This window comes from Rhincodon typus, chromosome 16 (assembly GCF_021869965.1).
Source record: "Rhincodon typus isolate 14 chromosome 16, sRhiTyp1.1, whole genome shotgun sequence".
NCBI lineage: Eukaryota > Metazoa > Chordata > Chondrichthyes > Orectolobiformes > Rhincodontidae > Rhincodon > Rhincodon typus.
Window position 1 is genome coordinate 54,644,110 of NC_063347.1, and position 21,528 is coordinate 54,665,637.

Sequence of the window (21,528 nt, forward strand, 5' to 3'; positions counted from 1 at the left end):
GGGAGTGCTGCACTGTCAGCGAGAGAGTACTGAGGGAGTGCTGCACTGTCAGTGAGAGGGTACCAAGATATTGCTGAGATAAGGATCACAAAATGATCAAAACGCTTTTGGTCTTAATAATATCTCATGTTTGTGTTTCTTGGATCTGTCCCTCTTCTTCCCCCACCGCAGCATGATTTACCTCACCTTGAGGGACACTTTCTGAGCAGTAGTGCTAAAGCCACAGCTGCCATTGCTGAGACTAATGTCAGGACCACCACAAACCACGCGTCTGGCTTCCAAAATTTATCCAGCAGAGTCACTATTTTGTTCTCTGAATTCCTTGTCTGTGAATAAAAAGGGCAGAGATGATCCAAGATGTTTTTTTACAAAGACAATGGCTTTGGTTGTAAGTGTAATATTTTCGGATTTCTCAGTGGCATTCGATAAGGCTACTTCATGATACCCAGGGTGGTATGTTAGCTTGGATAGAGGATTGAAAGCAGAGTTAGGATAAAAGGAACATTTTCTGGATGGTGATCTGTAACTAATGGGGTACCACAGGGATTCTTGCTCATAATATACATTCGTGAGTTTGATCGTGTAAGTGAATATACAGTCTCCCATGTTTGTCGACGAAATTTGCGTCACAGGTAGACAGGGTAGCTACGAAGGCATTTAGCATGTTTGCCTTCATTGCTGACACCTTTGAATATCATTGAGGTTGTACAGGACGTTGGTGAGGCCTCTTCTGGAGTACTATGCACAGTTCTGGTCACCCTGTTATAGGAAAGATATTATTAAATTGGAGAGGGTTCAGAAAAGATTTCCCAGCATGTTGCCAGGAATGGAGGGTTTAATTTATGAAAATGGGGACATTTTTCACTGGAGTGTAGAAGGTTGAGGGGTGACCTTGTGGAGGCTTATAAAATCATGAGGGGCATGGATAAAATGAATAGCAAGGGTCTTTTCCCTGGGGTAGGGGAGCTCAAAACTAGGGGGCATGTTTTTAAAGTGATAGGAGCAAGTTTTAAAGTGGACATGAGGGGCAACGTTTTTCACACAGAGAGTGGTTTATGTGTGGAATGAACTGCCAGAGGAGGTGGTGGATGCAGGTTTAGTTACAATGTTTAAAAGACGTTTGGATAAGTACATGAAAAGGAAAGTTTTGGAGGGATATGGGCCAAACACAAGCCTATTTTAGTCGGGGAACGTGGTTGGTGTGGACTAGTTGAACCAGAGTTTGTTTCAATGCTGTATAACTCTATGACACAAAAAAAGGTGGGAAGACACAATCAACATGAGAAAGTCTCTCACAAAAATGATAATTTGGTTTACAGTTAATATTCTGGTTTGTGATTGGAATGTTTCACTTTCAAATTTATTGTAGAAGTCTCATTATTCATTTAGTGATCAATATTATGATCGCTAGTTCCCAGTTGATCTTTTACCATGATGTTACTAATTAACCCTATGTCATTGCCTAATATTAGATCTAAGATAGCCCTATACCTAATTGGTTTCACTATTAGGTATCCCTCATTGTATTGCTCCTAGAAACTGTCATCAAAACATTCTACAAGCACATTTTCTGCACCACCTTTGCCAATTTGATTGGTCCAGTCTACATGAAGATTTATATCCCCTGTGATTTTTACATTGTCTTTGTTACAATTTCCAATGATTTCTTGTTTTATTTCTTCTTAAATGCTCTGTCCAACAGTATAAACATTAAAATCAAAGAAAAATCCCAGAAAATGCTGTAAAATTTCTACAGGGCTTTCTGTAGGGAGAAATAGAAAGAACATCTGTGCTCAGTGACCTTTCAGCAAAACTGGGAAAAAGTTCGGAATGTGATAAAGCTTTTCATGGAAATAGAATGCTGACCTTCATAGAGAGAGGATTCCTGCTCTACTCAACATTTCCTGACTGTTGACATTCCTAATCTCTGCCCTTACATAGTCTAGTCCTTGCGTTTATGAGCCAAGACCCTTTTTCACTAACGTGCTTATGCCATGTTTTACTCCTCCCTTGTAGTTCTGTCCGTGTTTCCCAAATATAGTGTACTCTGGAATATGTCATTCACAACCTGTGATGTCTCTGAAATGGTGATTAAATCTAAACCATTTCACTCTATTTGTGCCACTAGTTCAGCTATCTTATTGCTGATGCTTTGTGCTTTCAGGATAAGATCACTACTGAGAATGTGATCCTGGATCTTCTTCCCCGACTTTTTCCCCCAGTGTTTGATTCCCATCTGGGTGAAAGTGTTAATCTGCCATAGGAACTGCATGAGAAAAATCAGAACAAAGTATGTCAAGTTCATTCTTCTGCCCCTCACACCCTCGTCTGGACGCACCTTTCGTTTCTTGGCATTGTTCATTCCAACTCCCACACCTCAGCACAGCCAATCTTTTTGTCATTCAACATCTGTTCGATTTTGGCTGATCACAGAACTTCATTTTTGTTCTACCTCCACCCTCTTTATTTCACCAACTTAACACAGGGGCATAGAAACTCGGAACAGGCCATTCGGCCCTTCAAGCCTGCTCCACCGTTCAATATAACCATGGCTTATCATTTAACTCAGTCGCCATTCCACATACTTTTTGATCCCTTTAGCCATAAGAACCATACCTAACTCCTTCTTGAGAAAAGGAGGCCTTGTTTAGAATATATTTGTGTTTTGGTTTGGAGTCAGACTCCCAGTGGGGGAGAACTTCAGCAATCAAGGACATTCGGCCTTAGAGCTTCGGGTAAATGTCCTCCAAGGGAGTCGCTGAGCAGGGGCTGATAACCAAGTTCGTTACCCATCAGGATGGCTTCAACCTGGACCTTAGGTTCATGTCACACTACAGGTGACCCGACTACACTATACACACACACACACACACACACAGACACACACACACAGAAATCTATGGGGTGAATTTGTATTTGCAGATACTTTCTATTTTGTTCAAAAGGCACACAATTTATAGATAATCAGTCAATGTGGCATTTTATAAATTCATACTTTAGAAACAAAACCAGTCTGACTCCAAACCGAAGCACAAACAGATTCTAAACAAGGCCTCACACCTAACATCGAGAGGTAGTAGGAACTGCCGATGCTGGAGTCTGAGATAACAAGGTGTGGAGCTGGATGAACACAGCAGGCCAGGAAAGGTTTCTGAAGAAAGGTCCAGACCCGAGACATCAGCTTTCCTGCTCCTCTGATGCTGCCTGGCCAGCAATGTTCATCCAGCTCCACGCCTCGTTATCTCACACCGAACATGCATTGTCTGACCTAAAATGTCACCTCTTCTTTACACTGCTAAAACCTTTAGTTCAGTCAAGGCAGTGACTTGAAAGGAATTTGGAGATTTGCAAATACATATCAACCAATTAAAACCTTCTAACTGATATAACAGCATCTTAGGTTTGTCTAATACATCCTCATGAATGGTGTGACCCTTTGATCTTTTACTTATAAATTCTGTGTCTGATGCCACCTCTCTCACTGACACCTGAATGAGGACTGAGGCTCTGAAAGCTTGTGTTTTTTAATAAACCTGTTGGAGTATAACCTGGTGTTGTGTGATTTCTGACCTTGTCCACCCCAGTCCAACACCAGCACCTCCACATCTTGAAAACGTTCAATGTTTTGGCCTCAACTGCTTTCTGTGGCAGAGAATTCCACAGGGTCATCGCTGTCTGGGTAAAGGCATTTCACCTCACCTCAGTCCTAAATGGACTACCCCATATCTTTAAATTGTGACCCTTGCTTCTGGACTCCCCAGTCATTGGGAATGTTCTGTGTTTACTCTGTCAAGTCCTGTTAGAATTGTATAGATTTCTGTGAGATTCCCCCTTCATTCTTCTGAACTCCAGGGAATAAAGTCCCAGACAAACCAGTCTCTCTTCATACATCAGTCCTGCCATCCCAGGAATCAGTCTGGTAAACCTTCATTACACTCCCTCCATTGCTAGAACATCCTTTCTCAGATAAGGAGACCAAAACAGCACATAGTACCTCAGGTGCTGTCTGTCCAAGGTTTTTACAATTGCAGCCAGACATCCCTGGTCCTGTATTCGAATCCTCTCACTGTGAAGGCCAATGTATAATTTCCATGAAAAGCCTCGTGCATTTCTAACTTTTTCCCAGTTCTGCTGAAAGGTCACTGAGCAGAGTTGTTCTTATCTGCTTCTCCCTCCAGAAAGACCTGGAGAGTCTTTTTATTATATATATAGCATTCTCTGCTTTTCTTAAATTTTATATCAAGAGAGCTTTTGGAAGTGTAAGCGTAAAAGTCACTTGTTCCTCGCCAGCTGTTCCGCTGACGCTGCACGAAACTCCCATGTTATATATCACACGATAATCCCTTCTAACAAACACAGTCTCACTGAATGCTGGCAGCTACAGTCTCCCATACTTACAGCTGATGGTGTAGTTGTAGATGGTGTGGTTGTTGTCCAAGAAACTACATGGACAATGACAATCACTGTGGTTGTCAATACAACTTTAGAATCAGCACCATTACTGTCGGTGACCTGAATGAGGAGTTCAAAAGTCGTTGGGTCAGAGATCCCATCCAGATTGTACGAGAAGGTGTTTCTTGAGAACAGGGAACTGCCCTGGCAAATGAAGCGGTTGTTTATATTTCCTGGTGGGATTAAATATAGTGTTAATTGATGGATTAAATGTTAGCACCAGATATGGTTGCGAGCTGCAGATGGGGCAAAGGCAATGTCTTAGCGACAAGTTGAACGTGACTGAACCCCTCCCTGCCCAAAGCACACTGAATTCTGACCCCTTATCAATAGCATTCCCTGACAGGGAGTCAATGGGGAGAGTAGCACAGCAAAGCCTGACACAGATGCCCCTTGCTTCCGCTTATCCCTTGCCAGAGGCCTGAGGTCTGACTCTGGCGCTGCTGACCTCTACCAACACACCCCCGAGACACTAGAGACGTTGGGAACTAAAGTATCATCTCGTGAATCCTTCCAATCCTCTCTAAAGAATCATGTTTCTAAATCTCCTTTCCCTACCTTGTGATACCTCACAGTGAATACTGTATTGAAGTGTAGCCACTGTTGTAGCCAAGGTAAAAGCTAAAACCATTTTGCCATTGGCAGGCTCCCACAAAATAGCAGGTAATCTGTCATGGATATGAACCCGGAGAGGTTGCAGAGGCTGGGGCAGCAGAGATTGAGGTCTCCCTGGGTGCTGTGGAGTCTTAATGGCACATTGTGCGCCCGATTTCCCACCCAGAGGTCAGCCAGATTGACCAGCTTGGCTCCTGGTTGAGTGAGGAGATCTCTGTTGGTAGCTACAGAAGCAGGCGTGGCATGATCCCATATGTTGGGCTAGTAGCCATCCAATCCTTGGAAGGGTGATGCTTGATTGAGTGGAAGAGTGGGAGAAGACTGGAAGATAGCATTCCTCCTCTTGGACCACAAGTAGTGCTGGAAATGCACTTAATAAACTCCCTAAATCCTAGTCTCATCCCCTGTAGATTTAGTGAGTTTCCAGAGGCCTGGGGAATATAGGACCTACAAAGTGGGTGTGATTTGATAATGCTGGCTCCTCAGGAATGTTGGAATTGCCAATCTGCCTCCTGGTACAGGGTAGGGGGAGCAACCCGTCATTCTGTCTCCGTTTCACTCTAAAGTGGGCGATATGGAAATTTTAAAATTGGACCTGACCCAAGACAAACCTTGCTGGGGTTAATGGGTCACACCTTTACCGCATGGAATTGCCCACTTTCCCGACCTCCTCACCCTCTCACACTTCCCAAATCATCCTGAGAGGACCTCAGTTTAGCCCATTCCCTGAAAGCCAGCATCTCCAACACTGCAGCACCCCCTTATTGGAGCGTCAGTCTGGATTTTGTCTTCAAGTCTCTGGAGAGGGACTCTAAACCACATAATCTCCTGGCAGCAAGACAAGTGTGTCACCGACTGGTGATCACCCTCCCCTAAAGGCTTCTAGACCTTAAACAAATCTTCAAATAGCTCCAGCCTGAAGGCGTTACACAGTATATACCAACTGCACTGGGAAATTGGCAGCTTCATGTGCTTGTAAAATTTCAATGCAGGTAAACAGGTCTCACCACCAATAATTCCGTAGTTGAGGAGCTCAGAGTCTTTGTCAGTACAGGACAGCGTAACAATGGGGAGATCGTTTGCTCGGGTGGAGTAGATTGTTTCCTTGTAGAATGGGGGCGAGCATACAGGAGGAAGATCATTTACATTCTGCAAGTAAAGCAAACACCAATCAGTCGTGTTCTGCTGTGTGCTGCACAGACTCACTCGTGCCTGTGTCTCGTTGCCTGGGAAAGCTTCAGCTTTCATTCTTACCACAAAGAGTAGTGGAGCGATCATACAGCAGGGAATAGAATAATGAAGGAAAAGCTGATTATGGATCTACCTGTTGTGAACATGTAGATGTCATTTCAGGGTATATGCAATGAGGTCAATTGTCCCTATATTGACCAGAGTATGGGCAGTGGGCATTGTTTGTGTTATACAGGAGAGGGGGTAAGGAGATCTGGGGTGTCTGTGTGTATGAGGGGCTACTGTAAGCTGCTGTATTTGGGACACAGGTTGGTGGTAAGTGGAGAACATGACAAAGTCAGACACAGTGTGAACACATGAAGAGAGCCAGGCTTGAAGCTTAGGAAAGAAAAGTGAATGTATGTGTAACTTGGTCAAGTCCTTACGATGCAGGAGTACATTGCTGGGGATGTAAGGACGGATTTTCCCTGTAAGCATAAATCAGATGATGAAAGTTTTGGTTATTTTTGAACTGGAAGGGCAAGTACTGGTTACACAAAGTGCGCAATTTAATTTAAGAAGCTGGATTTGATGCAGTTGCGAGACATGCTGGCACCAAGTGTCTTCGGATAAAAAGATAAGTCACTGTCCAGCAACAGTTTGTGATTTGGGTACAATTTGTCACAGAGAGAGGGTGCGCAGTTGACACTCAGAGCTCTAACATCCTGCCAGTGAGCCAGATCACCCTTTCTCTGCGTGGGTTTCCTCTGGGTGCTCTGGTTTCCTCCCATAGTCCAAAGATGTGCAGACTAGGTGGATTGGCCATGCTAAATTGCCCATAGTGTTTAGGGATGTGTAGATTAGGTGGGTTATAGGGGGATGGGTCTGGGTGGGATGCAGTGAGGGTCAGTGTGGACTTGTTGGCCAAAGGGCCTGTTTCCACACTGTAGCGATTCTATGGAATTTATGAAAATCTCTGAGAGCAATAAAAGAAACAGCATTTAAAGTCCTCAAGTGAGGCTTGAACCTGGAGTAGCTAGCTCAGAGGTATGGACACTACTCACTGCACCACAAGACCTACTGAAGCAGTTCAATGAGCTACCCTTTATTCCTCTGTACTCAAGGGCTATATAAGCTTACCTATGGATCCAGGGTTATCTTCATCATCCTTAAGACCATTAGATGTAGGACCTGGTTTAGGCCATTCAGTCCATCGAGTCTGCTCCACCGTTCAATGAGATCCTGGTAGATTTGATAATCCTCAACACCACTTTCCCCATAACTTTTGATTCCCTTACTGTTTAAGAATCTGTCTACCTCAGCCTTGAATATACTAATGACCCGTCCTCTCGTGGCAAAGAATTCCACAGAATCACTACCCTCTGAGAGAAGAAATTCCTCCTCAGCTTTGGCTTAAATGGGTGACCCCTTATTCGGAGATTATGTTCTCTGGTCCTAAACTCTCCCACAATGAGAAACAGCCTCTCTGTGACTACCCTGTCAAGCCCTCTAAGAATCTTGTGTGTTTCAAGAAGGACACACCTTATTATATATTCCAATGAGTACAGGCCCAACCTACTCAACTCTCCTCATATGATAGTCCCACAATACGCAGTATTATCTTTTTTGGACTGCCACCAATGTCAATATATCTCTTCTCAGATATAAGGGGACCAAAACTGTTCACAGTATTCCAGCTGTGACTGGCGTCTGACTAGTGCCCTGTATAGTTTTTGAAAACTTTCTATTTTTTACAGACCATTTCATTTGAAATAAGGGCCAACATTCTGTTTGCCTTCCCTATTATCTGCTGAATTTGTACGCTAACTTTCTGTGATTTATGCATGAAGACTATCAAATTCCTCTGTTCCTTGGCTTTCTGCAGTTTCTCCTCACTTAAATAATATTCAGGCTCTCTATTCCTCCTGCCAAAGTCTATATCACTCTGTAGACTCTGTAACACCCTCACCACTTGACTTCGCATTGATTTTTGTGTCACCTGCAAACTTTGTAATAGCACATTTACTCATCCAAGTCATTAACATATATTGCAAATAATTGTGTCCCCAGTACTGATCCCTGTGATCCTCCACTAATTCTGGGTTGCCATCCTGAAAATGTGCCCCTCATCTCAAGACTCTGTCTTCTATGAGTTGCCAATTCTCCATCCATTCTAATATCCTATCTCCAACACCACGGCTCTTATCATTAAATAACCTAATGTGTGGTACCTTATTAAACCTTCTGAAAATCCAAGTATATTATATCTACTGTTTCCCCTTTATCTAACCTGCTTGTTACCTCCTCAAAGCATTCTAGTAAATTTGGCAGGTATGATTTCCCCTTCATGAAACCATGCTGACTCTGTTTGATCTTATTAAGTATTTATTACTGCTCTGTTACTACATCCTTCAAAACAGACTCTAACATTTTTCTGACAACAGGCATTAAGCTAAATGGACTATAGTTACCTGTTTATTTTTGTCTCTTTCTCTGTTTAAATAAAGTTGTTAGATTACCAGGTTTCCAATCCTTTGGGACTCTTCCAGAAGCTAAGAATTCCTGGAAGATTTTTGCCGGTGCATTCACTATCTCTGTAACTACTTCCTTTAATATCCTAAGATGCAGTCCATCAGATCCAGGGGACTTATTGGCCTTTAGCCCTATTAGTTTCTCTAGCACCTTTTCTCCGGTGATAACTGTTGTGTTTATTTCCTTTACCCTTTGATCATTTTGTAATTTTGAGCTCATTTGCATCCCCTCCTTTGACGTTCTGTTTGGAAAGGTTGGGAAGTGAAGGGAAATCATTGAGAGCCGTTCAGTGGTGGGATTGGCTGACTTGTGGTTGTCTCGTCTTCCAGAACGGCGAATGGGCAAGTTTACCAGGAAAGAAAAGTTCAGGTTTTATTCCCCTCCTTTTTGGCCAACCTTGGAAAAAGCACACTGCCTGGTTGGGCTAGAGAGGGGAGGGTGGAATCTGCTGTGGTTTCACTGTCAGATATGCATAATGCTCCCTGACATACCTGAACATTTATGGTGTACTGGGTGTAGCTGGTTCTTTGTTGGAAGCTATCAAAGGCTGCATTGTGGTTCATGTCCACTGCCTGGATTGTCAGGGTGTAGGTGCCAATCCTTTCGAAATCAAGTGGAACCAGAGTGTTGATTTCGCCTGGGAAAGTAACCATCAGAGACCAAATCAGGAGACAACTGATGTGTGAGAAGCCATGGGTAACTGGACAGGAAAGATCAAACAAAACACCAGGAATATTTGACAATATTCGATTGTGGGACAGCCAGGAAAATGGAGTTAATGCCGTAATCACATTAGCTCCAAACCCCTTGAACCCCAGATCCAACAAAACTGCATCTAGTGATCTTAGTGCTAAGAACTTCAATGAACCACTACCTCCCCCTGCACACCCCCCCCACCACCACCTACCCCCCCACCAAAGACTGTGGCTCCACTGTTAAGTACCTTTGCTCACATTTGAAGGTGCACCCTTTTATTCTGAATCCTCCCACTGATGAGCATAGCTTCTCTACGTTTAGTCTCTCAAATCCATTCCACATTGTAACGTTTTGAGTTCCATGTGACGAAGAGGAGAATAAGAGGAGAAGTGAGTATTGTTCTATTCAAAATGTTAACTCTGTTTCTCTCTCGGTAGCTGCCGTAGGACCTGCTGAGTGTTTGCAACACTTTCCTGCTTTTATCTCAGATTTCTCAGACAGACCTGGGTGTATTCCAAATACAGGAATGGCATGGGTACCTGGGATGTTGGCCTTAGTTGTAGGACTATTTGACTGCAAAGGAGGGAAGTCTTGCTACATTTTGTACACAATGTCCAGTTGGGTGAGATCACGCAATGTGTGGTTTTGTCTCTATATCTGAGAAAAGATACACCTGTATTGGACCTGATACAGTGAAGGTTCACTCAATTGCTCCCTGGAATGAGGACCTTGTCCTATGAAAAGTGGCTTAGTTAATTGGGTCCATATTCTCTGGAGTTTAAAAGAATGAGAGGCAACCTCATTCTAATGTACAAGATTTTGAAAGGACATGATAATGTGGACACTATGGACTTTTACTGCCCCTAGCTGGAGAACCTAGAACACAGAGAGACAGTCTCAAGGGTCTAATCATGTAGGACTGAAATTAAGATAAATTTCTTCATTCAGAGCGTTGTGGATCTTTGGAATTCTCTACTACACAGTATGGCAGATATTCCAGCGTTGGAAAATATTTAAGCCTCCGGGGAATTAAGGTATAATGGGAAGTGGGCAGAAAGTGGGGTCGAGATCCAGTATCAGCCTCATGTCATTGAATGGCACAGCAAGATCCAAGAGCCACATGGTTTCCTCTTATTTCTATTCCTCACCTTCTCATATAGTTGTGCTGCCAGCTACAGTAAGCTACAACATCATTCCAAATTAAACCGTGCGAATAGATCAAGGGGCCATTGAGTCAACCAAGTGAAAGAATTTTTCGGGACTGATGTCAAGAGACGACTCATCACACAAGGAGGGAGCAACGTGTGGAGTGGACATCAGTCAGCAGAGGAAACAGGAACTTTAGGTTCATTTAAGGAGTGACTGAATTCTGTTTTTTTTTGGGAAGACTGTTGACTTTCCTTGGATAAATGAATCAAATGTCATCATTGGCTCAGCGTCCGGCACATTTGCTTCTGAGTCATGTGATTGTGGCACTCCAGGGGCTATCTTTCTGATGAAAATGTTAAACTGAAGCCTCACCTGTCCTTCCAGGGAAGGCAAGAGAAACAGCAGCCTATCCTCTGGTATTCTGGTCGATATTTATCCCTAAACAATACCACAAAAAACAGACTATCTGCTCGCTTATTACTTGTTTTTGAGAGGTTACTGTATGCAAATTAGTTGCCACATTTCAGCAATAACTATAATTCCAAAGTACCTCATTTACACTTTGCGTGAAACGAGGTTATGAAATATGCAACATGAATGCGTGTCCTTTCCTTCCAAAATGCTCTTAGTTACTTGTGCCCTGTGATTAGGAACAATGCACTCACTCAATATACTACGCAGCGTCTGTTTCTTTTAATCGACTATTCCCTGCACCAGCCGTATACCAACGTAGCCAGCACCTTGAACAGATCCAGTAGCTCTGATCACTCCCACAATATGACAAACACTAACCAGTGTATGGGTGGATGTAGAAAGTTGGCGGAGAATGTCCAACAATGGAGAAACGCAAGTTGTTATAGACCCAGTCAGCATCTGTAGCATTCACTATGCCCACCAGTGTGTTTGCTGGACTGTTCTCTGGAACTGAGAAAGTTCTGATGCCATGAAAGACAGGGGAGAACTCATTGACTTGACTGACAGTGACCAGCACTGAGACAGTTGCTGAAAACAAATCAGAAAAAGAGGTTAGAAAGAAGGTACTCCAAAGTCCTTTACTCAGCATCACCTACAACGTGAAGTACAGGCACTCCACTGGCTATTTTCCTCTCTTGCAGTTAAAAGGAGTATAAAACCAGACAGTAAGAGCTTCTATAGGTATCTACAAAAGGAAGGAAGTAGCTAAAGTAAACAATACAGGCAAAACACTGCAGATGCTGAAAATCTGAAACAAACACAGTGAATGCTGGAGAAACTCAGCAGGTCTGGCAGTTAATATTTCGAGTCCAATATGACTCTTCCTTGGAAGAAGGAGGTAGAGAAGGACATTTAGAAAATCATAACAGAATGAGGCAGACTTAACATGGTTTTGTGAAAGCAGAAAATTTATTATATTTCTTTGAGGATGTAAAAAGCAGGGCTGATAAAGGTGAACCAGTCGTTGTGGTGGCTTGGATTTCTAAAAGTTATTTTATGAGGTTCCACATAGACGTTTACTACACAAGAAAAGAGCTTGAGGTTTTGGACATTTTACATTCACTTGGATAGAAGTTGACTAACTAACAAGACATAGTCATAATAAATGGGATATTTTCAGGTTGAGGAGCTTTGCTGAGTTGATTGGAGGCAATGAAGAGGTTATCTGCTGAGTGCTGAGTACATTGGGCTGTGGAGTTTCACAAAATGAGAGGTGAACTTTTTAAACATAAGATTCCGCAGGAGTTGGCTACACTAAATGATGGGAGGATAGGGAAATACAAAACTAGAGGATACCATTTCAGAAGAACAGGTCACTGATTTGCGACAGAAGTGACGAGAAATTTCTTCTCTCTGAGTCATGAATCTTTGGAATTCTTTTCTCCAGAAAGCAATGGGGGGTTGTGCCATTCAATAAAATGAAGGTGAGATATGCAGTGGGTGCTGGGTAATTGAATGTATTGAAGGTGTGCTATACAATGGGGGCTGGTTATTGAATGTATTTAAAGTGTGGTTTGCAGTGGGGACTGAGTTATTAGAGTCATAGAGTAATAGATTCTATGAAACAGACTCTTCTGTCTAACCTGTCCATGTCGACCAGATATCCTAAATTAATCTAGCCCCATTTGCCAGCATTTGGCCCATATCCCTCTAAACCGTTCCTGTTCATACATCCATCCAGTTGTCTTTTAAATGTTGTAATTGTACCAGCCTCCATCACTTCCTCTGGCAGCTCATTCCATACACACACCACCTTCAGCATGAAAATGCTGCGCCTTAGGTCCCTTTTAAATCTTTCCCCTCTCACCTTAAACCTATGCCCTCGGGTTTTGGACTCTCCTACCCTGGGGAAAAGACCTTGACTATTGACCCTATCCATGCCCCTCATGATTTTATAAACTTCTACAAGGTCACCTCTCAGCCTCTGACATTCCAGGGAAATAACCCTAGCCTCTTCAGCCTCTCCCTATAGCTCAAGCACCCCCACCCTGGCAACATCCTTGTAAATCTTTCTGAACCCTTTCAATTTTCACAACACCTTTCCTATAGCAGGGAGACCAGAATTGAATGCAGTATTCCAAAAGTGGCCTAACCAAGGTCCTGTACAGCTGCAACATGATCTCCCAACTCCTTTACTCAATGCACTGACCCATAAAGACAGTATACCAAGTGCCTTCTTCACCACCCTGTCTACCTGTGACTCCGCTTTTAAGGAACTATGAAGCTGTACCCCGAGGTTTCTTTGTTTGGCAACATTCCCCAAGACCTTACCATTAAGTGTATAAGTCCTGTCCCGATTTGCCTTTCCAAAATGCAGCACCTCACATTTATCTAAATTAAACTCCAAATGCCACTCCTCGGCCCATTGGCCCATCTGACCAAGATCAGATTGTACTTCTCTGCTGTCCACTGTACCACCGATTTTAGTGTCATCTGCAAACTTACTAACCATGCCTTCTACATTTACATCCAAATAATTTACATAAATGACAAAACGAAGGTGCGACACACAGTGGGGGATAGATATTGAATATATTGAAAATGAGAAATTCTTAATTATTATAGGACTGTGGGGAACAGGCAGGATAATGGAAATGAAGCCAAGATCAGCTGGCCATGATGGTATTGATTGGTGCAAAATGGATGTGTGTTCTTTCTGCTCGAATGTACTAAGAAGCAGTATTGATATTGGGCGATTCTGGAGCTGGGTGTAGACAGTGGGGTCTCCAGTAGGGCTATCTCTCTGGTTGAGGCGGTGGGATTAGGGAAGGGCAACTTTAGTGAGGACCATAGTAGTATGTGTAAGATCCAGTCTGAGGTGAGTTACTATGGAGCACTGTGATTCTTACCTGTCCGTGGCGGGGTTCCGGCATCTGTTACAATGACTTCGGCTGTGTACCGGAAACCCAGACCTACCATCTCAGCGGAGTCATAGTCGAGGCTCTCGTTCAGCTACAACGACAGCAAGCGAAGGTGGTCAGTATTGGTACAACAGCAACCCTGGGAGCTCTGCAGTTAATCCTGCCTCATCACCCAAATGCAGGGAATCCACAGCAACGCCCACAAACCAAGTCAATGCAATCTTTTCCTCCCGCGCTCTGTCTTTCTCCCCCATTGCATAATATGTATCTGAGCATCAACCACAACAGGCTCTCCAGCCTGAGGGATCATTGACTACTGGAGGCAGGGGCCTCTGTCGGGTGGATGAAGGCAGTGAAGGTGTCCCCTGTACAGTGAAAAGCTCACTCAGAGCCTACATCCCCCAACCCCATCCTCCCACCAAGGTGAGCGTTAGGGAGCACGGCTACAGTTTCTCAGAGTGTACAGGACTGCTGGTGTTTGTCCTACTGGACAAGGAGAGTCAGGAGATCAATATTCCAGCCAGGGCTTGTTATTGGATGACTGGGGCCCATGTTATTTGCTGGGACCACCTCCCATTTTGAACTATCTCGGCACCTCGCTGAACCCTCCCCTTAGCCCTAGTGGCACAAACTCAGCTTGCACATGCCCAATCCCCACACCCCCAACACCCCGTCACCAACACTGTTTAAATGATTCATGAAAAAATTCTAGGCTAATAGTTCTGCTTGGCTATTGATCAGTCTTTGCTGTGCTGTAGCACTCTGAAATGTTTATTGCCTGCAGAGTGAGAATTGTTTGTTTGTTCCTGTAATCGCCAGTCTACCTGGGTCTTTCTGGCAGAATACAGTTGAGTTGAAACAACAAGGATGATATCAGGGAGCTACCACTTCAATCTACCAAGCCTGAGAATTCGTTACTTCATCATCAGCAGTGCTTTAAAGACTGATATCTTTTCATTTTTCTTTATTTTTTATTGTGCATTAAAATGGAAAAAAATTATTGCTATTTTTTCAACCAAGGACAGTAGAAGAAATTGCTGCATTTTTGAAAACGAGTTACTCGAATTTGTTGCGAGTTTTATTTACAATGCTCCTTTGTTTAAGTAGTTGGGGGGCAGAGAAATAAGATGGCATACTGCCAGGTTGTGTATGTTTGCGGTGTGCGGTTTGCCTAGTAACAGAGTGCTGATTGGCTGGTGCAGTTGTGAGCAGTTGCATGTGCGAGAAGTCATCAGCCTGGTGACGGCTCTCTGATTGGCTTCTGGCCAACGGAATGTGAAAGCCATACGAGGGCAGACAGTCTCCAGGCTGGAAGAAGCAGGCTGTGTCTCTATATATCTGCATTCAAAGGAGGTGAAGCCCAAAGAAAGCCAGCTATTACTGCGCACCACTTGTTATAAGCTGCTTTCTGCGACTTGTTACTCTGAATCTGTACAATTAATATACAAATCTCCAAAGAACCAAGAATCTGAAAACATAGGGATCACAGAACAGGGTGAGCAGAAGAAACATAACATTGATCCTGGGGACTGGTGCTATTGAACTGTGTTTTCCCAATAATTTTTTTCCCTTCTTTCCATAACACCGTTTTTTTTTGTTTGCCTGTGTTGATCTGTATGTGGCTGTAGGGGTTTAAAAAAGTGGGGGGTACAGTTTTAACTCATTACTAAATGTTGATATTGACTTCACCAGCTTCAAAATCCCTCAACTCCCAGCCTTATTCCATGTCCAGCCCTCCCCCTCCTTCTTGCCTCCCTGACCTGAGCTAACCTGTCCATCCTCCGACTCACCTATCCACTCCACCCTTCGCACTGACCAACCACAATAACTCCCTGCCTGCATCCACCTGTCACCATCTCACGTACCCTTCCCCTAGCCCCACGCGAGTCCCTCTAGTTATTTCTGGGCTCCCTTCCCCCTCCCCAGTCCTGATGAAGGGTTTCAGCCTGAAACGTTGACTCTCCTGCTGCTCGGATGCTGTCTGCCCTGCTGTGCTTTTCCAGCTTCCCACCAACAATGGGCTCTCTGGCAAGGAGTGGGTCTCAGGAGTGAACCTGCTTTCTGTCAGGGTCATAACAGGATCAGTGAGCTGGGTCCATCCGTGCAGTAACAGCTCTGGCCCCAACCAGGGAATGGTCAGCAGTGATGATGGCTCTGAAGCTCACTGTAGGATTTCTTCTTCACAAGTCACCCGGAGCCTTTAACTTTCGGATACAGTCACCTTTGTCATTACTATAGCTGCTGTCTGGAAAAGGACATCCCTCACCTTCCATATTAACACAGTGAAGCAGGACAAAGCCTTCATTCTAACGAATAAGGATCATTGACTGGTGTCAAATATGTGACCCCCCATTGATGAGCCCATTACATTAAAACGACACAGGAGTGGAAGCAGACCATTCAGCCCATTAGGTCTGCTCTGCCATTCAATGTGATCATGGCAGATCTGATAATCCTCACCTCCACTTTCCTGCCTTTTTCTCCCATAACCCTCAATTCCCTGATCCACTAAAGCATTCCACTCCCTTAAAGTGGTCAAGGAAGCCTCACCTGTATCTATAATCCTAGCCCATCCCCCACTTTTATCCCCCCAGCCCCACCCCTTTGTTTCAGTCATTGTCTGGTTTCCTGGTTGTGAAAACAGTACGGGACCGATTTAGAGGCCCACACCTACCAAACAGACTCCCGCTGACTGTGGCAAGGCCTAAACAACATAATGGGATACAAAATGAAGCAGAGAGCACGATAGCAGACAAAGACACCTCCCTCCCTGATGCACTCAATGCTTTCTATGCTCGGTTCGAGCAGAACGCCAGCAGCGCTGTGACACCTGCCCAAACAGCCTCAGACAAACCTGTTCCCTCTGTCACTGCTGCAGATGTCAGATCAATCTTCCTGGGAGTCAACCCAAGGAAAGCGATGCGCCTGGACAGTGTCCCTGACTGAGCACTTAGATCCTGTGCAGACCAACTGGTGGAGGGATTCACCGATATCTTCAACCTCTCCCTCCGACAAGCCAAGGTCCCTACCTGCTTCAGGAAGACATCATCATCCCCATAGTCAAGAAAACACGTGCACTGTGCCTTAATGACTACCACCCAATAGCTCTAACTTCAATAATCATGAAGTGCTTTGAGAGGCTGGTCATGGCCCACATCAACTCCAGGCTCCCAAACTGCCTCAATCCCCTACAGTCTGCCTACCAACATAACAGATCCACAGAGAATGCCATATCCTTAGCACTGCACTCATCTCCAGAACATCTGGATAACAAAGACACCTACATTAGACTCCTGCTCATTGACTACAGCTCCGCCTTTAACACTATTATCTCCTCCAGACTGATCTCAAAACTGCATGACCTTGGTCTCAGCTCTGCCCTCTCCAACTGGATCCTTAGCTTTCTGACCCATAGACTGCAATCAGTGAAGATAAGTAACTGCACCTCCTCCACAATAACACTCAGCACTGGAGCCCCCCAGGGATGTATCCTCAGCCCCCTACTGTACTCCCTGTACATCTACGACTGTGTAGCCAAATTCCAAATGAACACCATCTACAAGTTAGCTGATGACATCACCGTAGTGGAACAGATATCTAACAACGCTGAGTCAAAATACAGAAGGGAGAGAGAGAGCTTGGTGAAGTGGTGCAATGAAAACAATCTCTCAACGTCAGCAGAACTAAAGAACTGATCATCGATTTCAGAAAGAAAGGAGGAGAACACGCCCCATCTACATCAACACAACCGAGGTTGAGAGCGTGAACAGCATCAAGTTCATCAGAGTGACAATAACCGATGACCTGTCCTGGACTTCCCATATAAATGGGACAGTCAAGAAGGCATAACAGCAACTCTGCTTTCTCACACAGCTCAGGAAATGTGGCATGTCCATAAGATCCCTCACCAACTTCTACAGATGCACCATTGAAAGCATACTGTCCGGGTGCATAACAGCCTGGTATGGCAACTGCTCTGCCCAGGACCGGAAGAAACTACAGAAGGAGGTGTGCACAGCCCAGACCATAGCAGAAGCCAACCTTTCATCCGTGGACTCTATTTACATGGCTCGCTGCCGCAGAAAGGCGGCCAACATTATCAAAGACCCATCATACCCTGGTAATGATCTCCTACAACCTCTTCCATCAGGCAGAAGGTACAGAAGCCTGAACACACACACAAGCAGATTCAGGAACAGCTTCTTTCCGGCTGTTATCAGACTGATGAATGGACTCTCTAGCCTCATAGAATCCCTATAGTGTGGAAACAGGCCCTTCAGTCCAACAAATCCACACCGACCCACACAGCATCCCACCCAGACCCATCCCCGTAATCTACACATCCCTGAACATTACAGGCAATTTAGCATGGCCAATCCACCTAGCCTGCACATCTTTGGACTGTGGGAGGAAACCAGAGCACCCAGAGGAAACCCACGCAGACATGGGGAGAATGTGCAAACTCCACACAGACACTCACCCAAGGGCAGGATCGAACCCAGGTCCCTGGCGCTGTGAGGCAGCAGTGCTAACCACTGAGCCACCGTACCACCCCTAACGCTGATCTTACTAACATTGATCTTACCTAGCGCACGCCCTGTGCAATGTAACCTGTACGCCTCTGTCTAAGTCTTTTTTGATTTGTACAGACTTGCTTACTAGAACCTGCCTGCACTGCTCGCAAACAAAGCTTTTCACTGTATTTCGGTACACGTGACTATAAATCAATCAATCAATCTTACCCTCACACTATTAGCATGGTACATGAATTTGAAATGTGAATTCTCGTTGGTTACAAGTGAATACGAAAGGTCAGTCTTGGAGTAATCTGGATCTCTGCAGGTCAGGTGAAAGAGAATGCTTTCTTTGGGAGTGGTTTCTGGAATCTCAGTCCTGGGGAGAGACAGGGAGAGCATTTATGGATTTATCTCCATTGACATGATATAGGATACATCTGACTTTCTAATGCTAACTCTGAGACAAATTTTTGACTTTTTCAATCCAGGCTTCCAGTCACTCTGCTGTTTCTTTGAGTTATTTTCTCTTCTGCCTTTGTACAAATCAAGCCAGTGATAATGTTTTGCCCCATTCACTCTTGTTTTTCTCTGCTGGACCTTAAATCTTCAACTTGGTGAAATCTGCACACCTTTAGCAATATCAGAGCTGTGTCGTAAACTACTGTGAGCAGCAAAGTGGACAACATCAAGTAAATGCTGGTAGATATGGAGTGGTTAAAGATCATAAAACTGGCAATCAATCTCCTTCCAAAAGAGCATGTGTTTAAAGAAGCCTTCACTCCACATGAAGGATTCCCTAAATCGCTCCCACAGAAATGCTCTGACTTTATCCAACCCTGCCTTCACATCCTGGGATTCCTCTCTAGTGCAAACGGGTCTTTTTTTTAAAACGTTGGCTCATTTGTAAATTCTGTTGCAATCAAAAATTCATTTCTGAATTTTAATCAACTGTGGAATTAGTCAGTACCACTAATTTATCTCCGTAACTCAAAGATACATATTTTAGAAGGGAATGGATGAACAAAAGGCTTGCTCAGGATAGCCCACACCACCTTCCAACCAATGAATGACTCTTTAAATGCAACACTTTTGCCTCAATGTAGGAAATTTGTGTACAGCAAGCTCCCACAAACAGCATTGAGTAAATGATCTTGGTTGTGGAATTAGTATTAATGAGGAGTCTGAGCCTGGTGCCTGTGCTCCCCTGTGAAACAGTGCAGTGGCATCATTTCCATCATTCACTGCTGCTCTGGAGTGTCTCTCCGAACTACTCAGGTCTCCACAGTGACACTGAACCTGACAGCCTACAGGAGTAACAGTGCTACTGACTGAGCCAGGGCCGCTGGCAGGTTCACTCGCAGCTAAATAGCTTCCACCCAGGTTGGAGGTTACACTGGTAGTTTTGTTTCATAGTGTTTAAAAAGAATCAATATTCTTCTGTAGGTTCGACTGAGCACAGCCATTGTACCAGCTGTAGACTGGCCAACTCCAGAAAGTGAACATATCGCCATCAGCAAAAAAAGTCTGAATGAGCACTCCACAGCCGAGCAGCCCAAGGACTGAGGGTCCACGGGCTGAGGGTCTGGGGGCGAGGGGGTGCAGGGACTACGGGTGTGGGGGCTGAGGGCCCGGGGACTGAGGGTCTGGGTCTGGGCGGTCTGGGGTCTGGTGGCTGGGGGTCGGGTGGTCCAGGGGGTGGGGGTCCGCGGATGGAACTCCATGGTCTGGTGGGCCGGGGGTTGAGTTTACCACCTTATTGTTCTGCAAATGGTTGACTTTGTAATAACTCACTGAATAGAAACCGCGGAAGGAATGATATTCCTCCTGACACTTACACAAAGATGGGAGGTGTGCACTGTGGGTCATGATCATTCACATCTCTCACATAGACTGTGACATTAACCACTGAACTGTAAAGGTAGCTGTCATCAAAGGCGATTATCACCAGCAGATTGATGGCAAGCCCTGGGTTCTGATCCAAGTCGAGATTGGATGAGGTTCTGATGATTCCACTTTCTGTAATTATAATCGAAACAGAAGTTTCTGAATTGAATGGCACACCATCGTTCTTGCTATAGCACCCACAGATACCAAAAAAGGGATGAAAAGTATTACAGGCAGAACTCTCCCACGTCTGGAGCGATGAGGGCAGTGCTGGGAAATTCGGGAGAATTGCAAGAGGTCTTTTTTGGTGCTGGGAACATTGAGTTGTTTTCCAGCTCAGCTACACCCATCAAGGTGACCTTCTCACTGGTGGGTGGCAACAGGCCAATGGGGACAATGGCTCATTATTCCTGAACCTTACCCCATGACGGTGAACATTCCCGTTGGATAGAAGCTCGATCCCGAGAATTCCCATCAGGGAAGTGCCAGCGGTTATCTGGCCACTCCAGCTCTCTGCTTGCTCCTCCGGACCTCCATCTTGGACACACGTCACCAATATCCCAGGGTACCTTCAATGGGCAATGGCCACACATGCCTCATGTTCACAGACACTGGCATATGCCATCTCCTTGTACCATAACAAGACATCTCCACCCGACATTACACCTCTGCATTACTCTGTACAGTGTGATTTCAAATATACTACCAGTGCCAGGGCTGTTCCTGATACATCCAGTGATATCCCACAGTGACAAGGACTGTTCCTCTACCACCTTCAGGGTGGATGTGCAGCATTTCCTTGAAATGAAATGTTCATTCAACAGTTAGAAGTTGGCTAAAGGAGAGGAAACAGAGGGTATGTATAAGTGGGCATTGCTCACACTGGAGACAAGTTGATATTGGTGTTCCCTAGTGATTGTATTGGGACCCTTGCTTTTTCTGATTTATATATACGATTTGGAGATGGGTATTGAGGACAACATCTCTCAAGTCGTAGATGATGCTAAGTCAGGGAGAATAGTGAGTTGTGGGGTTGATGCTGAGAGACTTCAGAGGGACATTGACAAGCTGGTCAAATGGGCAGACGTAGTAGGAACTGCAGATGCTGGAGAATCTGAGATAACAAGGTGTAAAGCTGGATGAACACAGTAGGCCAAGCAGCATCAGAGGAGCAGGAA

At 44.7% G+C, this 21,528-nt stretch overlaps 1 protein-coding gene across 10 annotated transcripts in view; it reads right to left on the reverse strand.

Annotated features, from left to right (window-relative positions):
• The window catches only part of LOC125485088 (cadherin-related family member 4-like), a 70,863-nt gene that overhangs the window by 11,197 nt on the left and 38,138 nt on the right, over nucleotides 1-21,528 (reverse strand). For 8 of the 10 annotated variants that reach the window (XM_048606169.1, XM_048606162.1, XM_048606168.1 and 5 more), the window contains 8 exons: nucleotides 20,302-20,482; nucleotides 18,692-18,842; nucleotides 13,938-14,040; nucleotides 11,407-11,616; nucleotides 9,261-9,469; nucleotides 6,075-6,216; nucleotides 4,399-4,625; nucleotides 187-326 (listed from right to left, as the gene is read on the reverse strand). In XM_048606169.1, coding sequence (XP_048462126.1) covers nucleotides 187-326; nucleotides 4,399-4,625; nucleotides 6,075-6,216; nucleotides 9,261-9,469; nucleotides 11,407-11,616; nucleotides 13,938-14,040; nucleotides 18,692-18,842; nucleotides 20,302-20,482 — 1,363 coding nt within the window. The remainder of the gene's footprint in view (nucleotides 1-186; nucleotides 327-4,398; nucleotides 4,626-6,074; nucleotides 6,217-9,260; nucleotides 9,470-11,406; nucleotides 11,617-13,937; nucleotides 14,041-18,691; nucleotides 18,843-20,301; nucleotides 20,483-21,528) is intronic. The other 2 variants (XM_048606163.1, XM_048606170.1) reach the window with 1 other exon arrangement.